General features: G+C 39.3%; 1 protein-coding gene across 8 annotated transcripts in view; it reads right to left on the bottom strand.

The window, feature by feature from the left end:
- F8 (coagulation factor VIII) overlaps window positions 1-19,552 on the bottom strand; it is a 138,120-nt gene that overhangs the window by 38,752 nt on the left and 79,816 nt on the right. For all 8 annotated transcript variants that reach the window (XM_027608366.2, XM_027608365.2, XM_027608364.2 and 5 more), the window contains 2 exons: window positions 15,072-18,156; window positions 997-1,150 (listed from right to left, as the gene is read on the bottom strand). In XM_027608366.2, coding sequence (XP_027464167.1) covers window positions 997-1,150; window positions 15,072-18,156 — 3,239 coding nt within the window. The remainder of the gene's footprint in view (window positions 1-996; window positions 1,151-15,071; window positions 18,157-19,552) is intronic.

The raw sequence follows: 19,552 nt of genomic DNA, 5'->3' as shown, positions 1-19,552 counted from the left end.
CTACTTTCATTTTTGGCTAACACAATGCACCAAAATCACTTCTAGTCTACAGGAATTATTTAGGGATTAAAAGGTTAAATGTTAAGCAATTAAACTGTAAAATAAAGTTGAAGAAAGTATAAGTGATTTTAAGAAAAAAAATCTTTCTATAGGGAAGGATTTTTATAAACATAAAAGGTGCGTGTCATAAAGGAAAGATTTATGGGTTACTACCAATAATTGAAACCTGTTTTATTTCAAAAAACCACTATAAATAAAATTAAAAGATGACAAACTTGGAAAAATATATAGCATATAAAGTAATATAAATTGATAAGAAAAGTACTCCCTCAAAAGGTCAAATGTGCAAAGGACATTAACAGATAATTCATTAGAGAAAGTCTTAAAATGTTCATGTACATTGAACTTCTGGAATTTTATCCTATAGGAAAAGGGTTGTGATTCCAGCATTATCGAACTAGTGAAAACATAACAAACTTTTTAAAAGGTTGTTCAAAGTAAATGGCTAAGTATACCATAAATTCACATAAATAGACTATTATGCCATCATTAAAAAAAGATATTTAGAAAGTCTTTCTAATGACATAAGAAATATTTACAATATGATATTTAGTCAAGAAAGAAGAGTTAGAAGGGTGCCTGGGTGGCACAGTCAGTTAAGCCTCTGACAATTGGTTTCGGCTCAGGTTGTGATCTCAGGGTCGTGGGATTCAGCCTTGCATTGGGATTCTCTCTCCCTCTCTAATATAAATAAATAAATATTTAAAAAAAAGAAGAGGTAAAATTACACACTGTATAATTTTGAACACATAAAGAGAAGAATACATAGGACAAAGAGAACATACACCAAAATGGTAGTTATGGGATTATTTTTCAACTTCTTTATTTTCTATACTTTAAAATTCTTCAAAAGTAAGAATACATTATTTTTATAATCAGAAACAAAAATATATACGTAGGATTAATTTTCTTATAACTTCACTGTCCTCAACTCACCATGATATTGTCTTCAACTTCTGCTCTTATATATGGCCCCAAGAGTCCCAAGTGTTTGTTTAGTTCTCCACGGTATAAGGGCTGAGTAAAGGATCCATCAGTAAATTCCTGGAAAACCACCTTCTTGAACTGAGGGACATCCACACCTTGAGCCCTGGGAAAAAAAAAGCAGAGGAAAAGCAATATCTTCATGGACCAGAAACACCTCACATTCTTGCCCTCCCTGTATGTGAGACACTTGTCATAGAACTGATGATGAATTAGAGCAGAGAAGGGAGAAAGAAGAATTAAAGGTACTTCCAGGTTTCTGATTTGGGCAAGTGGATGGATGGTGATGCAACTCACTGAGATAGGCAACCCTGGGGAAGTAGGTGGGGGTATACAGTTTTTAAACACATGGGACAGCTATGTAAATTAAACTGGCAAATACAGAGGTTGAGAGCTCACAAAAGAGATCTAGATGAAGATCATCCATATTGAGACACTATCCAAATCATGTGAGTGGCTTATTAAAGCTGATAATCAATTTTGTTATGTCCTCATCTTATTGGACAACTAAGCAACATTTTGCATAGTTAACCACCCCATCTTCCTGACATACTCTTTCTCCAGGCTTCGCTAGGATGTAAGTTCCATGAAAGCAGGGGTTTTGTCTGTTTTGTCCACTGCTGTATTCCCAGCAGCTGGAACAAGTGTCTGGCACATAGTAGGTGGTCAAAAAATATTTGTTGAATGTTAAATGTACGTAGGAGTCATAAACATATTCTCAATATAAGACAGCCCCAGGGTTCAATCCTTGGACTACTTTTCTTTACTTAAAAAAACATCTGGGGGCACCTGGCTGGCTCAGTCAGTAGAACCTGTGATTCTTGATCTCAGGGTTATAAGTTCAAGCCCCACGTTAGGTGTAGAGATGACATAAATAAACAAACAAACTTAAAAAAATTTAGAAAATCTGTTAAGGGGTGCCTGGGTGCTCAGTCGATTAAGCATCTGCCTTCGGCTCAGGTCATGATCCCAGGGTCCTGGGATTGAGCCCTGCTTTGGGCTCCTTGCTCATGGGGAGTGTGTTTCTCCTTCTCCCTGACACTCCCCTTGCTTGTGGTCTCTCTCACTATCTGTCAAATAAATAAATAAAATCTAAAAGATTTTTATTTGACAGAGAGAGACACAGTGAGAGAGAGAACACAAGCAGGGGAAGTGGGAGAGGGAGAAGCAGGCTTCCCACCGAGCAGGGAGCCCGATGTGGGGCTCGATCCCAGGACCCTGGGATCATGACTTGAGCCGAAGGCAGACGCTTAACGACTGAGCCACCCAGGTGCCCCATAAATAAAATCTTTTTAAAAATCTTTTAAAATTGTGAACTAAAATTATAAAGTACACAAAATATAAGTGTTTTTGGTATAAAAGTGTAACCACCATCCAGATCAAGAACATTACCAGCAACACAGAAGGCTCACTGTCTGTACCTTTCCAATGACATACATCCTCCCCACTAAAGGTAACCCCCATTATGATGTTTATAATTATTTCTTTGCTTTTCTTCATAATTTTACCACTATGTACACTTCCCTGAAGAATACAGTTTAGTTTTGCCTGTTTTTTAAGTATGTAAATAGAACCATATTGTATACATTCTTTTGTTTCTGGCTTCTTTCACTCAACATTATGGTTGTGAAATTCATCTACATAGTTGTGTGCAGCTACAGTTTGTATTCCACTGTGTGAATATACCAAAATTATGAACATTCGAGTCATTTCTAATTTTTGGTGCTTAAACATAGTCCTGTTCCTGCTATGAATCTTCTTTTTTCTCCCCAGCTATGAACCGTCTTATACACATCTTTTGGTGAATGTATATGTGCATTTCTGTGGGGCACATATCTAGGAGTGGAGTTGCTGAGTATACATACGTTCAGCTTTGGTAGCTACTACCATGCTGTTTTCCAAAGTGGCTGTGCCATTTTCCATTTACTCCAAATCTTTACAGGCACTCGATACTGTGTTTTTTACACTTTTGGCCGTTCTAGTGGTTGCACAGCAGGGTCTCTGTGGTTTTATGTCACATTTCCCTGATTAATAATGAGGTTGAGCATCTTTTCTTGTGAATACTAGTTATTTGAATTCCCTGTTTTTGGAATGCCTATCCAAGTTGATGTTGTTGTTGTTTTTGCCAATTTTTCTATTGGCTAATCTTTTTTTTCTTATTGAATCAAAGGAGTACTCTATACAGTCTTTTTTTTTTTTTTTAAAGGTTTTTATTTATTTGACAGAGACAAAATAAGAGAGGGAACACAAGTAGAGGGAGAAGCAGGCTCCCCATTGAGCAGGGAGCCCAATGATGTGGGGCTCGATCCCAGGACCCTGGGATCATGACCTGAGCCGACGGCAGACGCTTAACCAACTGAACCAGCCAGGTGCCCCCTCTATACAGTCTTGATATGAGTCCTTGTTGGCCTTTTGTGCTGCAAATATCTCACATTCTGTGGATAATCTTTTCATTCTTTTTTTTATATTTTGATGAGCATAGTTCATAATTTTAATGTAGTGAAATTTATCAGAAAATCCTTCATGGTTAGTGCTTTTTCTATGTCAATTCTCTCCCTACCCTGAGGCTATTAAGATAGTCTCTTATTTTTCTTTCTGAGATTTATAGTTTTATGCTTACATTTAGATTTATAGCCCAATGTGAGTGGGTTTTTTTGTATGGTCTAAGTTAGGGATCCAATTTAATGTTCTTCCATATGGATATTAAAATGTCCTAGCACTTTTTAGCACCAGTCTATTGTGTCAAAGTCTCTCAGCTTTTGTTTTTCTAAAAACATCTTTATTTCAACTTCATTTTCAAATGTTTTCTCTGGGTTTAGAATTCTAGGTTAGCATTTTTCTTTCAGTATTTTTCATTTTAAAGATATCATTCTGTTATCTTCTAGTATTGTGCTGTCAAATGGGTAGCCGCCAGCTATGTGTGACTATTTAAACTAATTAAATTTAATACAATTAAAATTCAATTCTTCAATCACACTAGCTACATTTCAAGTACTCCATGGCCACATATGACTAGTAGTTACCATATTAGTGAAGATCTACAACATATCCATCATCACAGAAAGTTCTATTGGACAGTGTTGTTTTAGTAGTTTGATTGAAAAGTTGGCTATCAATCTTGTTGTTCCTATGGAGGCAATGTATATTTTTCCCTCTGGTTTTTAATATTTTCTCTTTATCCTTAGTTTTCTTGTTTGATTATTTGCCTACATGCAATTTTCTTTGTATTTAATATGCTTTGGGTATACTTAGCTCATTGAATCTGTGACTTGACATGGTTCATCAGTTTTGGAAAATTGGAGTGTTTCTCTCACCTGTCTCTTATACTCTACTCTGTTCTTTTCATTTTTTTCCTTCCTATGCTTCAGTTTGGATATATTTGCTTGACCCTAATCCTGTCTTTTGCAGTGTTTAGCCTGAAATTATATTCATCCAATGAGTTTTTAATTTTAGATGTTGTATTTTCCAATATTTTAGAATGAATTTGAGTTTTAAAAAATAGATTCCAATTTCCAACTGTAATTCTCCATCTTCTTATCAGTATGATGAGGGACAGAAGCAGAAAAATGTTCACCTTTGGCCCAGAAGGCTGACCTATAGCCTGCATAGTTCCAATAAAGATCAAATATGTGCTGCTTGCTACATTCTTAAACGGTCTCATGACTGCCTGTACATCTCTCCAATAGTTAATATTGAGCTGAATGATAAGCACAAGAGAAATCTTGTGACAGTTTTACAAGTAGAAATTTGAAGAAGACATTTATGATCTAATACTCCCTGCACATCCCCACCCCCTTAAGCCTAAGCATATAACCACCAGCTTCATGTTATAGAAAATGCATGTTTTTACACTGAAAACATCTCAAGAATTATTTCTTGACCATTCGCTCGTGGTCCCACATCAAGTATTGTCTATCTTTCCTCTATTTTCTTTAAAATATTAATTATCCCTGTTTCCAGGCATGGCCCTCTTAGACTTTTGATTGAGAGCTTAGAAAGTCTTTGGTCCCTCAACACTTAAGGCATTTCAGCAAAGCCCACCAAGAAAGAAAACTAATGATCATCACTGCAACTAGGTGGTCCTCTCCCACTTAAATTTTTTTTTTTAAAGATTTTATTTATTTGTTTGAGAGAGAGAGAGAGAGAGAATGAGAGATAGAAAGCACGAGAGGGAAAAGGGTCAGAGGGAGAAGCAGACTCCCTGCTAAGCAGGGAGCCCGATGCGGGACTCGATCCCGGGACTCCAGGATCATGACCTGAGCCGAAGGCAGTCGCTTAACCAACTGAGCCACCCAGGCGCCCTCTCCCACTTAAATTTTAGTGCATCTAATTCTTATGGCTCCACAGCTCTCCAAAGATTTTTAAAATACAGATTTTTAAAGTTTATCTAGTTTTTATAGTTGTTGCAGCAGGACTGTTAGCCTGCCATGACCTATTCTCTACCCAGAAGCAGAAGACCCACTACCTTTCTTTTGGTTAATATTTGCAAGGCATGCCATTTTCCATCCTTTTACTTTCAGCCTTTTATACTCATGTTTTAGATGTGTACCTTGGAAACAGCATCTAGTTGTATTTTGTTTTGTTTCAAAACCTCAAGTTGGAGTCATTTGTCCCCCACCCCCAACAGCAAATCAAGGCTCACAGTCTCAACCAATCCCAGGAATGTGACCTTTTAACAGTCAGTCTGAGATTTCCAGATCAGCACTAGTGAGGTCATCTGCATGATAAAAATCCTACTGTTCCCTTCTCCCCAAATAGAAGAGGTCCTGGGCTGAAATGACCCTTTTCTTGTGCTAATAACCTTCTTGCCCCACCCTCCTGCCTAGAAAAACCCTTTTTGTACCACTTCCATTTTGTACCACTCGGAGCATCTCTCTACTTGATAGATAGGATGTTGCCTGATTCATAATCACTTAATAAACTGATTTATTTGGTTTAATTTTGTTTTTTAACAGATTTGGTGGCAGCAATGGGATCCAAAGTGAACCTCTGATGGCATTCAGAAGCAACAAGAAGCACAGGTGTGGCACCCCATGAACCCTTTTAAGTTCACTGTCTTTCTTGCTGTTTCCAAGGGTCATTGGTCAGTTCCTCAGTTGATTTCCGCTTTTTGTTTTCCAAGCTCCCGATCTAACTGGCTTTCCAATCCAGGGTTAATGGGTCAGTCTAGACTGACAGGAGGCTCTAAGGAAGAGCCAGTCTTCAGCCCTTGGTCCAGTCCACAATTTCAAGTTGGAATCCCTTCTCCATTTCCAGTTTGCAGTCTTTTGCTGGTTTAGTCCTTTCCTCAGTTCTAATCTGCTGTCTCTATTAATGGAGTCTCCTGGTTTAGTCCATGCGGGGAATTGCCAGAGGTGCACAAAGGCCTTCTAATGGCCAGTCTGCAGTAACATTTAAACTACAGTCTTCGGTTTTGTCCCTGGATTCCATGTTGGGAATTCCTGATGGTTTAGTCTGCAATTCCCCATTTGTTTGGAATTATTCCCCAGAGTCCACATTGGGAACTGCTGGTGGCAGCTGCAATTCTCTATTTGTTTGGAATCAGTCTGCAGTCTCCATTCTTTTAGGTTTAATCCTGTCCCCAGTCCCTAGTTTGCTGGGTACTGCTGGTGTCCACGTTCTGTTTCCACAGTTACTGTTGCATATGAGGTAAATGCTGTCACAAAGAAAGTATCTCAGAAGCCAAAGAGCTTAGGTATTAGTTTGGCTCTGAGAAACTCAAAGGCCTAGCTAAACAAATGGGATCCTTTGTATCCAGAGAGTTGAGCAAGCCAGCTTGTTTTAAGTATAAGAACTATAGTACCAGAAATTGCAGATACTTAGCAAGGTGGCAAAGCCAAGCCTAGAAACCAGTTCTTTGGGGGAATTGGAGACAACTGTTTTTGCTTTGCAAATCTCTGCAGGGTCAAAGGTATGGTTCTAGAAGTTCAAAGATTACTTGCCCTTTTTGCCAATCCTCCAAACCTCTGCTGATTCCTCTCAAATGCTTGAAAAGATCAGGACACTGGAAACAGAATTATCCTGCACTTAATCTGTGCCTTTGGGTTGTAAATTTTATTTTTTTAAAAGATTTTATCTATTTATTTGTCAGAGAGAGAGAGAGAGAGAGAGAGAGAGCACAAACAGGGGGAGCAGCAGAGGGAGATGGAGATGCAGGCTCCCCGCTGAGCAAGGAGCCAGATGTGGGGCTCAATCCCAGGACCCTGGGATCATGACCTGAGCCAAGGCAGACACTTCACCAACTGAGCCACCCAGGCACCTCTGTGATGTAAATTTTCTATTTCCATCTTCTTTAGGACCTGAGAGCCATCTTTTGACATGAAAACTTTAGGGAGAAGTATCTCATCAGAAGGAAGAAAAAGGGACAGAGGGAGGTATTTGGAAATTAAGTCTAAATGTCCTCTCCATTAATATTAGTAAAAAGAAAAGTTGTAAGATCTTTGTGTTTCTGTGTGTCCATATATCTATATAAATGTAAATGTGACAAGTTTTTCTACATCTGGATAGTATTGCTAAAATTAATTTGTAAAAATGCTTTATTTAGTTGGTTTGAAGGCAAGCACTTATAAGGATTGGGCAATCTAAAATTTTTGAAAAGACAGAAACTAACCTAAATGTTTTTCAAGTTCACAAGCTCTGGGATAATCTTCAGTCAAGTTGTTTCCATTAAAAAGTACTGATTTTTAAAATAAATAGCGTAAAATTGTGACACACAAAATAACAAATGGCCCATAAAACGCTCTCTTCTTCCAAAGGATTTATGATGCATTGTTATCATTAACCAGTCCTTTACTACTAAACTTACATGGCCAATCGAGATAGTTCTTCCACCACTGATTAAGACTGAGGTGGCAGATATTAGGGATTACATTCGTTTAACTTTTTGATCAGACTTTGTGACCTTGTTAGCCACAGAAGTCTTTGAGACACCCACAGCAATGGTCTGTCTCATGTTATGAAGAGCAAAATGGCCCAGAGGAGGATATCCAAAGAAGTACCCAATAAATATGGACTTGACAGGAACTGTATCAACAAATTTCAAGAATTTGGGGCCATCTTCCAGCTTCTTCCCAGAACAGTAATCAATCTTCCTCAGCTCAGCAAACTTGCAAGCAATGTGAGGTGTATGACAATCCAGAACAAGTGCATAGCCAGCACTGATTTGGCCCAGGTGGATCAGGGTAATCACCTGAGCTGAGAAGCCAGCTACTTCCATTGGTGGGTCATTTTTGCTGTCACCAGCCATATTACTACAACAAACACCTTTGATAGATACATTTTTTTTAAGATTTTATTTTTAAGTAATCTCTCTACTCAACGTGGGGCTTGAACCCACAACCCCAAGATCAAGAGTCGCCTGCTCCACTGACTGAGCCAGCCGGGCAACCCTGACAGATAACGTTCTTGATATCAAAGCCCACACTGTTTCAGGAAAAGCTTAACTCAAAGCTTCATGGTGCATTTTGACAGACTTGACTTCAGTTGTAACACTGACTGGAGCAAAGGTGACTACCATGCCAGGTTTGAGAACACACCTCCACTCAGCTCACAAGGAGAGTACTAATACCACCAATTTTGTAGACATACTAAAGGGGCAGACAAAGGGGCCTGTCAGTTAGATGATCTGCTGACAGGAGGCAATCCAGACTTTCAAGTAGCATGGTTCCACTGGCATAGCTATCTTTTTTAAAATTTAATTTAATTAATTTTTATTATTAACATACAATGTATTATTTGTTTCAAGGGTACAGGTCTGTGATTCATCAGTCTTACATAGCTATTTTTTTTAAGATTTTATTTTTATTTATTTGACAGAGAGAGACAGTGAGAAAGGGAACACAAGCAGAGGGAGTAGGAGAGGGAGAAGCAGGCTTCCCGTGGAGCAGGGAGCCCGATGTGGGGCTCGATCCCAGGACCCTGGGATCATGACCTGAGCCGAAGGCAGACGCTTAAAGACTGAGCCACCCAGGCGCCCTATCTTTGTAGGTGATGTTTCATTTCTTGAATCAAGGCATGTTGGCACTTGGCTCCAGCATTTTGTCATCACTCTAGCCAGAAATTGGCACAAATGCTACTGTGTTGGGGTTGTAGCCAAATTTCTTAATATAGGTGCTGACTTCCTTAACATTTTCCTTATATCTCTTCTGGCTGTAGGGTGGCTCAGTGGAATCCGTTTTGTAAACAACAACTGGTTGTTTCACACCCAGTATGTAAGCCAGAAGGCCATGCTTATGGGTCTGCCCATTCTTGGAGATATCTGCTTCAAGTTCATCAACATGAGCAGCAACAATTAGGAAGCACTGTCAGCCTGAGATGTGCCTGTACCCGTGTTATTGATGAAGTCTCTGTGTTTTGGGACATCAGGATAGTCACATAATACTTGCTAGTCTCCAGCTTCCAAGGGGAGATACCAAAAATGGCCACACTCACTTTTGGCCTTCTGTTTGTCTGAGACCCAGGCATACTTGAAGGAGCTCTTTTCCATCTCAGCAGGCTTCTTCTCAAATTTTCAATGGTTCTTCTGGTCGATCCCACCACATTTGTAGGTCAGATGGCCAGGAGTGGTGGATTTGACCAAATTCACGTGTCCAAGGATGACAGTGTTGATATGAGTTTTTCCTTTCCAATTTAGGGGTGGTTTTCCTTTCTAAAATAGGGGTGGTTTTCATGACACCTGTGTTTAGGTGGCAAACCCATTGTGAAAAAAGCAATTATATCTTAGAGCTCATAAAACATTTTACCACAGTTTATACAAACGATATTTATATTTACCCATATATTTACCTTTTCTTTACTTTTTTAGTCCTTCTTGCCTTTCACCTCTTTCATTCAGTATCACTTTCCTATTGTCTCAAGTACATCAATAGAATATTTTTAGTGGGTTTTTGCTAGGGTGAGATTTCTCTATTTGTTGGAAAATGTTCTATTTTGCCTTGATTTTTGAATCATATTTTTGATGGGCAGTTATTGTATTTCAGTGCCTTCTAGATATCATTCCCCTGTTTTCTATGTTTAATTAGCACTATCGAAAAGTCACCTTTCTGTATCTTGTTTGAATGTATGCTGTATTTTTTCTTTGGCTGCTTTTAAGACTTTTGGGTTTTCTGAAGTTTCACTCTGATGAAAAATGCCTAGGTGTTGATTTTTTTAATTCATCCTGTTTGGGATTTGTTGAGCTTCCTGAATCTGTGCATTGATGACTTTTTTTAATTTTGGAAAATATTCAGTCCTTACCTCTTCAAATATAGCTTCTCCTTTAATCACTCTTTCCTTTCCTTCTGAGATTTCAATTAAAAATAAGTAAATAAAAAAAATAAGTAAATCCTTCACACTCTATCCTTTAAGTCTCCTCTGGTTATCTGTTGCTGTATCACAAACTACTTCAAAACTTTAGTGGCTTAAAACAGCAACCTTTGTATTATACTTGTCAATTCTGTTAAGTCCAAATTCTAGCAGTCCTTGGCTAGGTGATAGTTTTGCTCCTCTTGGTGTCAAATGTAGTGACTCAGTGGTATTCAGCTGGCATCTGGGCTTATCTGGAGGGTCCAAAATGGCTTCACTCACGTGCCTGATGCCTTGGTAGAGAATGGAAAGCTAGATTCTCTGGGACTCTTGACCAGAAGGCCTACATGTGACATCACCAGCATGACAGCACCAGGGTAATCAGATTTCTTACATAGCGCCTGGGCTTCTTCCAGAGAGGGCATCTCAGGAGAACTAGATGTAAGCTACACAGTATTTTCTGAACCAGCATCACTTCCACCACATCTATATGTCACATATTTCTGTTATATTGGTCACAAATGAGTCCTAATGCCAGGCCAGATCAAGAGGAGGGGGACTACATCTTACCTCTTGAATGGGAGAATGGCAAGGTCATATTGTACAAGAGCATATAGGACAGAACATATTGGCACATCCATTTTTGGAAAATACAGTTGGCCATAGTCTTTTATTATCTCTTTTGTATTTTCCATTAAAAAAAATCTCTGCATGCTGCATTCCATACTATTTCATTTTACTTACCTACTAGTTCACCAATTCTTTCTACATGAAGCATAAGTGTTTTAATAACTGTATATGATTCCTAGATCTTAAGTCTCTGAGTTTGTTTTGGCTCTCTATTGTTTCTGTGGCTTCTTATTTATTTTTTTCATTTTGTTTTGTACCCTTTATCTTTGTGTTCTGGACAATGTATCTGAAATATTCGTGAAAATAAGTTGAGGCCTAGGATGTTGAGAGGTTTTATGTTTTCTTCTGCCAGATGTCCCCAGGCACTGCCAACCCAAGACTTGCATAAATTATGATTAAGAATAGAAATTTGCGCGTCAATGAAGTGAGTTAACTGGTTTACTGTTACCTTGAGGATGTAGACCTTTGGGGACCCAGCTTAAAGTGGGCATTGTTTACATCTACTTTTACTCTCTTGATAATACCAACAGGTCTTATCTGAATGCTGTCACTATGCTTATAAATCCCAAATTTATTCATCTTTAGCATGGACCTCTTCCTTGGACTCCAGACTCATATATCCAACTGCCTACTCAACATCTCAATTGGAGGTCTAGTGGGCATCTCAAACTAAGTATGTTCAAAACAGACCCTTGAGTGTTTCCTCAAATAAATCTGTTCTACCTCAAGCCTTCCACATCTCATTAAATGTCACCATCATCCACCTAGTTGCTTAGGAAAAAAACTAAAAATCTTCTTTGAGTCCTTTCTCCCTATTCCCCCCATACTGAATCTAACAGCAAATCCTGTCTGCTTATCCCCAAATTATGCTCAGCATCTTTCTGTTTCCTTTGATTTTTACCACCACTGTTTTGGTCTAAATAATCTGTCTTCTCTTACCTGGATGATTATAATTGCCTCTTAACTGGTCTCTCTGCCTCTCTATTCTTGCCCATGGAACTTGTGTTACCGTTTACTTGGTACTCCCTGGAGTTCAGACATACATAAAAAGACCTGCTCTTGCCTCCCTACATCCATCATTTACTAATTCATTCAACAGATATTTGAGTATCTATCACATGCCAGGCACTGTTTAAGGTTCTGGGGATATACCATTGAACAATACCTTCAAAATTTGTGTTCTCAATGAACTTACTTTCTAGTTGGGGAACATAGACAATAGACAAGTAAGTGTATACTATTTCAGGTGCTAGTAAGTTCACTGAAAAAGTGTGGCAGGAGCTATACGTATATACAGTGTACAGGGAAAGCCTGATAAAATGAAACTTAAGTAGCAACCTGGAGGAAGTGAAAGAATAAATAGCAGGATATCAGAGGACGAGACACAAAGTGCAAAGGCCTATAGAAAGGTATACATTTGTTGCATTTGAGGAAGAACAATGAGGCCAGTGTGGCTGGAACAGAGTGAGCAGGAAACAATGGTAGAAGAGATCAGAGAGGTTTCAGAGGGTCAAATCTCAGAAACCTGAAGGCCATGATGAGGGCTTTGGAATTTACTAAGGGTGAGAAGGAAATACACTGGGAGGTTTGGAGCAGATAACAATAATCAGAATTACAATTTGAAAATTGTAATACAAATTGTAATACAAATTGTATTGTAATACAAATTGAAAATTGCTGCTGTGTTTGGAAAAGGGCCACGCTGGAAGCTGCAAGTCTAGTTAAGAGGCTATTAAAATAATTTGGGTGAGAGTTGAGGATGATTTAGACCAGAATGGTAGCCACTGAGATGGAGAGAAGTAGCTGGATTCTTTTCCACTTATTCTTTCTTTAAACCAGTCCAAAAAGTCTTTTATCTCTATTATTCCATAAAAACTACATTTTCAAGGTCACTGTTGGTCTTTACGTTACTAATTCTCAGTCCTCATCTTAGTTGAACTCTCAGGAGTATTTGATAGTTGATTAGTCCATTCTTGATGTGTGTTCTCACCTGGTCTCTCTGACACCAATTTTCCTTCATTTTTCTACTAACCTCATGCCAATCTTTCTCTTTCAACTTCGCTGGTTCTGGGCGCCTGGGTGGCTCAGTTGGTTAAGCGACTGCCTTCGGCTCAGGTCATGATCCTGGAGTCCCGGGATCGAGTCCCGCATCGGGCTCCCTGCTCAGCAGGGAGTCTGCTTCTCCCTCTGACCCTCCCCCCTCTCATGTGCTCTCTCTCTCTCTATCTCATTCTCTCTCTCAAATAGATAAATAAATAAATCTTTAAAAAAAAACACAAAAAACAAAATCAACTTCGCTGGTTCTTCATTTCCCTGACCTTTAAATGTTTAGACTGCTCTGGGTATTAGTTCTTTGAACGCTCCTCTTTTCTGTTTACATTCATTCTCATGATGGTCTATTCTTATGCAGATAAAATCCAGTTGTATATCTCCATCTCAGATATCTTCTTTGAACTTGAGATTTACATATAAACTCCCTACCTTACCATGTACAAAATTAGTCTCTTAATTTCTGCCCCTTCCCAAAACCTGCTGTTTGTCCAGCCTTTTCCTTGGCAGTCAATGATCATTCCTTCTTTTTAGTTACTCTAAACGCTGAAGTTATTCCTAACTCATCTTTTTCTCTCACAACCACATCTAATCCATCAAAGAATCCAATTGGCTTTAATTTCAAAAAACAACCAGAATTTGATTATGAACTGAGTATTGGATAAGATGAAAATGCACTGTAATGGAAAGTTGGAGATGGTTGACTAGGAAACTGGAGAGGTTGGCCTTAGGTGTATAGTCTATTTATTGTCATAAGCATGAAGACAGTGTATGGTTACAGATGTCAATAAATGTGTTGGAAGTCTGGAGGTTCACTGCACAAGCATTAGCTATGAATCAGAAGGGCTGTTGGAGAATGGGTAAAAGGGGTTGGAGATTTAAGGAAAAAGTAGAAAATGTAAGATAGGGGTCCAGGACAGTGGGAAAGTCAGTAGACTAGGGAAATATTCTATAGTTGCTATGCAGCAATAAGGGACCATTTGAGGTAGAGAGCAAGGTCAGACAGCGACAATGAGTAATGAAGATGGCACCTAACCTTCCTCTAGGACCTCTATTATGTGACCACTACTCATCTTTACTACCTTGTCTCCCATAAACCCCTCCCCCCAGTTTTTGCTGTACTCCAGTCATACTGGTCCTTTTTTGTTCCTCAGATTTGTTCCATTCACAGGGCCTTTGTATTTTCTATTCCCTCTGCCTGGAAACATCTCTCAGAGCTTCATCAGCTGTCCTCTTATCATCATTTAGGTCTCAATTCCATAAACAGGATTTCTCTGACCACCACAGCTAAAGTAACACCTCCAGTCACTCTCTATCATATTATTTGATTCTGTCTTTTGAATAGCACCATAAAGATTTCCCTATTTATTTTTTTACTAATTATCTCTTGCTCTCCCCAAATGAGTGTAAGCTTCTTCTTTACTGTACCCCAGTGTCTACAAATGTGTCTGGCATAAAGTAGGTGCTCAATAAAAATTATTTGTTGACTGACTCTCCTTAAGTTTATTTTATTTTTTTAAAAGATTTTATTTATTTATTTGTCAGACAGAGAGACAACACAAGCAGGGGGAGCAGCAGGCAGAGGGAGAGGGAGAAGCAGACTCCCCTGCTGAGGAAGGAGCCTGATGTGGGGTTCGATCCCAGGACCCTGGGATCATGACCTGAGCTGAAGGCAGATGCTTAACTGACTGAGCCACCCAAGCGTCTGTCTCCTTGTCTTCCAAATTTCTCTGCACTTTCTCTTCCTTGCCCAACCTCCCTCTGCTCCCCTAACAACCACATCCTCCCACTTTGCTCCCTGGATCCCCAGTACCATGGAAAACAACTTTCTCTGCATCCTCAACCTCTTTACCACACACTTCACTTCTTCCTCCTGCCTCTCTCAGAACCTTTTCACAAGACTAAGACTACTCTTGCAGCTCATTCTTCCTTTATAAGCAATCTTTGGAGTCTCATTCCTGCAGATAAGCTGTGCCTTTTCTATTATTTCAGCACCTGGTAAAGTCAAATGTTGCACTAGCAGGACAGAGGAATAATCAATGCACCCATACCTGTTTCTTACTCACCCATAATCCCAGAGACGCTCCACTGCAGCAATGAAATAGTGTCGTGTTCTCTTTTGAAAGCTGCGGAGGCCCTGATTTTCATCTTCACCATAGATGTCAAAATCGTCTCTCTTCATTTCAATTGAGAAGGTGTCATCATACTCAAATTTGTCTTCCTCTGGCTGAAGAGTACTAAGGGTTATTTCCCTTTCACGGCGTCTTGAGACTGGTGGGTTTTGAGAGCACAACCTTCCAGTCCCTCCTTGCTTTGCCCAGGTGGCTTCTCTTTGGGGCTTATCTTGTCCTTCATTTATTGCTGCTATTGAATGATTATTTTCACAAGGGCCCAGGGGCAAAATGGTGTCCTTTCTCTTAAAAGCTGTGTTTTTCTGTGACTTCTTTTGGGATTTCCACTCTTCTCTTGGTATCTGGGTAGCAGAGTGGTTATCCCAAGCAAGGGGACCCAGCAGCTTGGAGGGAATCTTCTCCCTCCAAGAGCTTTCTGTTGCCCATTTCAGAAAGGGCACTTTTCCACGTCTATTTGTTTTATTCAATTTAACAGGTCCCTGTGTTTTCTGAAGAAAGATCTTTTCCATGAGATCCAGGTGGCCAGGAGAATCATTGCTAGTTTTTGTAGGTAAAGAGTCTTGATGAACACGAACTTTAGGCAGTACTTGACCTTTACCAGATGTTTTAGACAAGCCTGGTTTCAAGAGAACAGTGTTTTCAAGTTTCTTGTACGGGGGTTGGTTTGTGGCACTTTTCCCCATGGAGCTGAACTTTCCTTGACCTCCAATCATTTCTAAGGTTAGGAAGGCTAAAGAAAGGTTATTTCTTTTGGCTTCTTGTAAGAAATGACTCCTTTCTTGGACCCTAGAACTCCTCTCCCTAAAGGTATAATTACAGGCTGATGCTGGAAGATGAGAGTTGTCGTCTTGGGATGGGATCTTGGTCAGATCTGTATGTCTAATTGATGGAAATGCTGATACTTTTGCACTAGGTAATGCAGAATCATTCATTTGAATAAGGCCATGAATCCTCATAGAACAATCTGATAGGAGGGACTGAGTAATGGCTCTTTTTTCTTTCTCATTGTACTCTATCTTTGTGAGGGTGCCCTGGGTCAAATAGTTCATGTTTTTGGACCACTGGGTTGAGGTGTCATTCAAAATTACCCACCTTTCAAATTTTATTTCTTCTAGTGAGAGTCTGGGTTCTTTCAAAGCCCGCTTATCACGTTGAGTGATAAGGTGCTGACTTGGATTAGGAGACATCCTTGTAGTGCTTGGAAATCTCTCTACCATTTGCTTTGTTTGATTTCCCAGGCCTTCCAAGTTTGCTTCTTCCCTTATTTTTGAGAAGTTGGCTGTGTGAATTCCTTCTCTATGTGCTGAATCATTTAATGACCTGGTGTCTTGAAGTATTGGAGTATATGGCTGCTCATCTAAACCTTCTACATTTTGCTTAGTGCTTAGTAAGAAAAGGTTCTTCAGGAAATTCTTAGTGCCAATCACTGTATATACCTGAGGCAAAACCATATTCTCTTGGGTTAATTTTTCCTTTCTTTCTATCTCTTCCTGAGATTTTTTTTCTTGATTGTATGTATCATTTTCTTGGACATTAGCCAAATTAGTAAAAAATATGCTCTTGCTCTTTGGAAAAATCATCTCTTTGAGTCCTATGTCCTTTGTAAATTCATCCTCTCCTATTACCACCTTCTCCTCTGACAAAAAATTCTGATCTTTCACAGATTTTTCTGATCCTAAAGATGTTAATTGCTTTGGACTGGGCCTTTGCTCAGAGCTCAGGGAGTTCTTGCCATGGGTCCTTTTTATCCGATTTGCTGAATCTGGCAAGAACGGTATCTTGAAGAATGACAGATCTGGATTTTCTGTACCTAGTGGCACAGGGTCTTCTTTTCTTTGGTGGGCCACTTCCACATTTTTTGATGAAGTGGTTTTATTTGACACATGATTTAGCCCCAAAGCTGTAATATTTCTGTCCATAAATGTTTCATTATGAATCAAAGAAATCACTTCTTGTAACTCAGTATTACTTTCTAATATAGTATCTTGCCAGACTGATGTACTGTTCTCAATAAATAATGTTGGGACATCAACATGAGTCTTTCTATTAATTGTTGAGTTAACTGATGTCTTGTTTATCTTTACCAAAGAGATATTAACTTTGAATAAAGCATTATCTTTGATTAATGAAGCAGGTCCATGAACTCTTTCTTCTTTAAATAATCTATTACTCTCCATTGATAATATATTTTCTCCCAGTGAACTTTCTTGACTATTCATTAAAGCTGCTTCTAACAACTTGGAATCATTATCTCCTTCACTCAAGCCCAAAGGTACACCAGACTGAATAAGGTGAGATGAATTTTCGCCAAATACAATGGTACCTAAATGACTATTAAAGTGAACTGACATATTTGGGGGTTCTAAGGAATCTGTCTTTTCAGGACCTGCTGCCAACTTGTCTGATGGAATTGTTGGTGAAGTCATTAGACTGTTTGATGAACTAGAAATCTTTAAATCAAGTTTATTCAACTCTACTGTTATAGTTGTCCCCAAATTCTCACTTAATCTTAATTGCACTTCTGGCTTAGGAGTAAATACTCTGTCCCCACTGTGGTGGAGCTCTGGTCTGAGACTTGCCACTTCAGATGGGCCCTTGTTTCCTTCTATTGCTCCAAGTAAATGACCATCAGCTTCATGTGTGGCTTCCTGGAGACCAGATAAGAATAATCCATGCGGAGTAGGATTCTGTCCCAGCAGCATCAACAAATCACTAGAGGAGACACTTTGTGCTTTAAGCAGCGGTGTTCTTTCTGCAGACTGAGGGTCAATCTTCTCTATGTCATTTTCTGGAGTTGTGGTGGCTTTGAATTGTTTTTGCTTGGTGCTAGGGTGCCTTGAATTCTGGGAGAAGCTTCTGGGTGCAATGACATTGTTTTCATTCAGCAGGGAAACTGGAATATCTTCATATGTGTCCTCATAATAATCACCAATGTTCCTGTTACAACTAGAAACCTTCAGTAAGGCTGTCATACCTTTGTTCCGAAAGTCTGAATTGTGGCACCCTAGAACCCACAGACCTGGAGATGAGGAAGAATAAGACTCTGGTTACTTACAACCCAGGTTCCCAAGCAAGTTCTGTATTAGTAGTTCTTTTCTATTCCCAGATAATGAAAAAATACTAGTCAGTATCATTTTATTACAGGTCATCAGGTTAAATCCCTGGCACATAAACAGTCCAACAATGGTAGTGAAAGTGGTTTTTGCGTTGCTGCTATTGTGGTATATCTGTCTGTAATCACAAGAAAGTCCTTTGATTAAAAATGGGTAGATATTGGGGCGCCTGGGTGGCTCAGTCCATTAAGCGGCTGCCTTCGGCTCAGGTCATGATCCTGGGGTCTTGGGATTGAGCCCCACGTCCAGCTCCCTGCTCAGCGGAGAGCCTGTTTCTCCCTCACCATCTGCCTGCCACTCTGCCTACTTGTGCTCTCTCTCTCTCTCTGTTAAGTAAATAAATAAAATCTTTAAAAAAAATGGATAGATATTGGGATAAAAATGGAGAAATGTAATTAACATACACATTAGTAGAGAGTCTTTTTTAAAAATAGATTTTATTTATTTGAGAGAGAGAGGGAGAGAGAGAGTGCAAGCATGAGCTGGGGGGGAGGGGCAGAGGGAGAGGGAGAAGCAGACTCCCCGCAAGCAGGGAGCCTGATGTGGAGCTCAATCCCAGGACCCTGAGACCATGACCTGAGCCGAAGGCAGCTGAAACCAAGAGTAGGATGCTTAACTGACTCCCCCACACAGAACTCTTTGATGATGATAATGACTTAATTCATGAAACTTTATGTAGGCTAGCTATTATTGCTATATAACATAATGGCACAGGTTCTCAGAGTCAGATTGCCTGGGTTTAAATTCTAGCTCTACCATTTACCAGCTGTGTGACTTTGAGCAAGTCAACTGACCTCTCCGAGCTCCAGTTTTCTAATTTATAAATGAGGCTAACAGAGTATTCAAATCATATAACACAATGACTAGCTTCCACTGTCATCAATTTGCAGGATAAGTAAGCACAAGGGAGTAGGACTGGGGTTTAGGGTACACATAATATAAAATTCCACTACAGGGCTATAGCAATATTAATTTCTACTATGAACAGGATTATTCAAGTGAAGGAATTTCATAGTGGTAAAGTAGATACATAAACACAAGTTAAAAAAATATACATTTACCAAGCAACCCATCAGGTACCTTAACAGTCTCCTCATCTTGTATGACATTTGCGAGCAAAATCTTAACCGAATCCAGCTTTCCCTTAAAGGGAAAACTTTCCCCCAAGAATATTTCCATAGAGACCTATAAGATAATGGGATGCCCATGGAAAAGGTTTTTATGGTCAAATGCATTTCAGAATTAATGCACATTGCACTCTATGTGCAGCCAGATAATCAAATGGGAAATGAGAATACATTT

Source organism: Zalophus californianus, chromosome X (assembly GCF_009762305.2).
Source record: "Zalophus californianus isolate mZalCal1 chromosome X, mZalCal1.pri.v2, whole genome shotgun sequence".
Lineage (NCBI taxonomy): Eukaryota > Metazoa > Chordata > Mammalia > Carnivora > Otariidae > Zalophus > Zalophus californianus.
The sequence above is the reverse complement of the archived record's forward strand: the minus strand, read 5'-3'. Positions and strand labels throughout refer to the sequence as shown.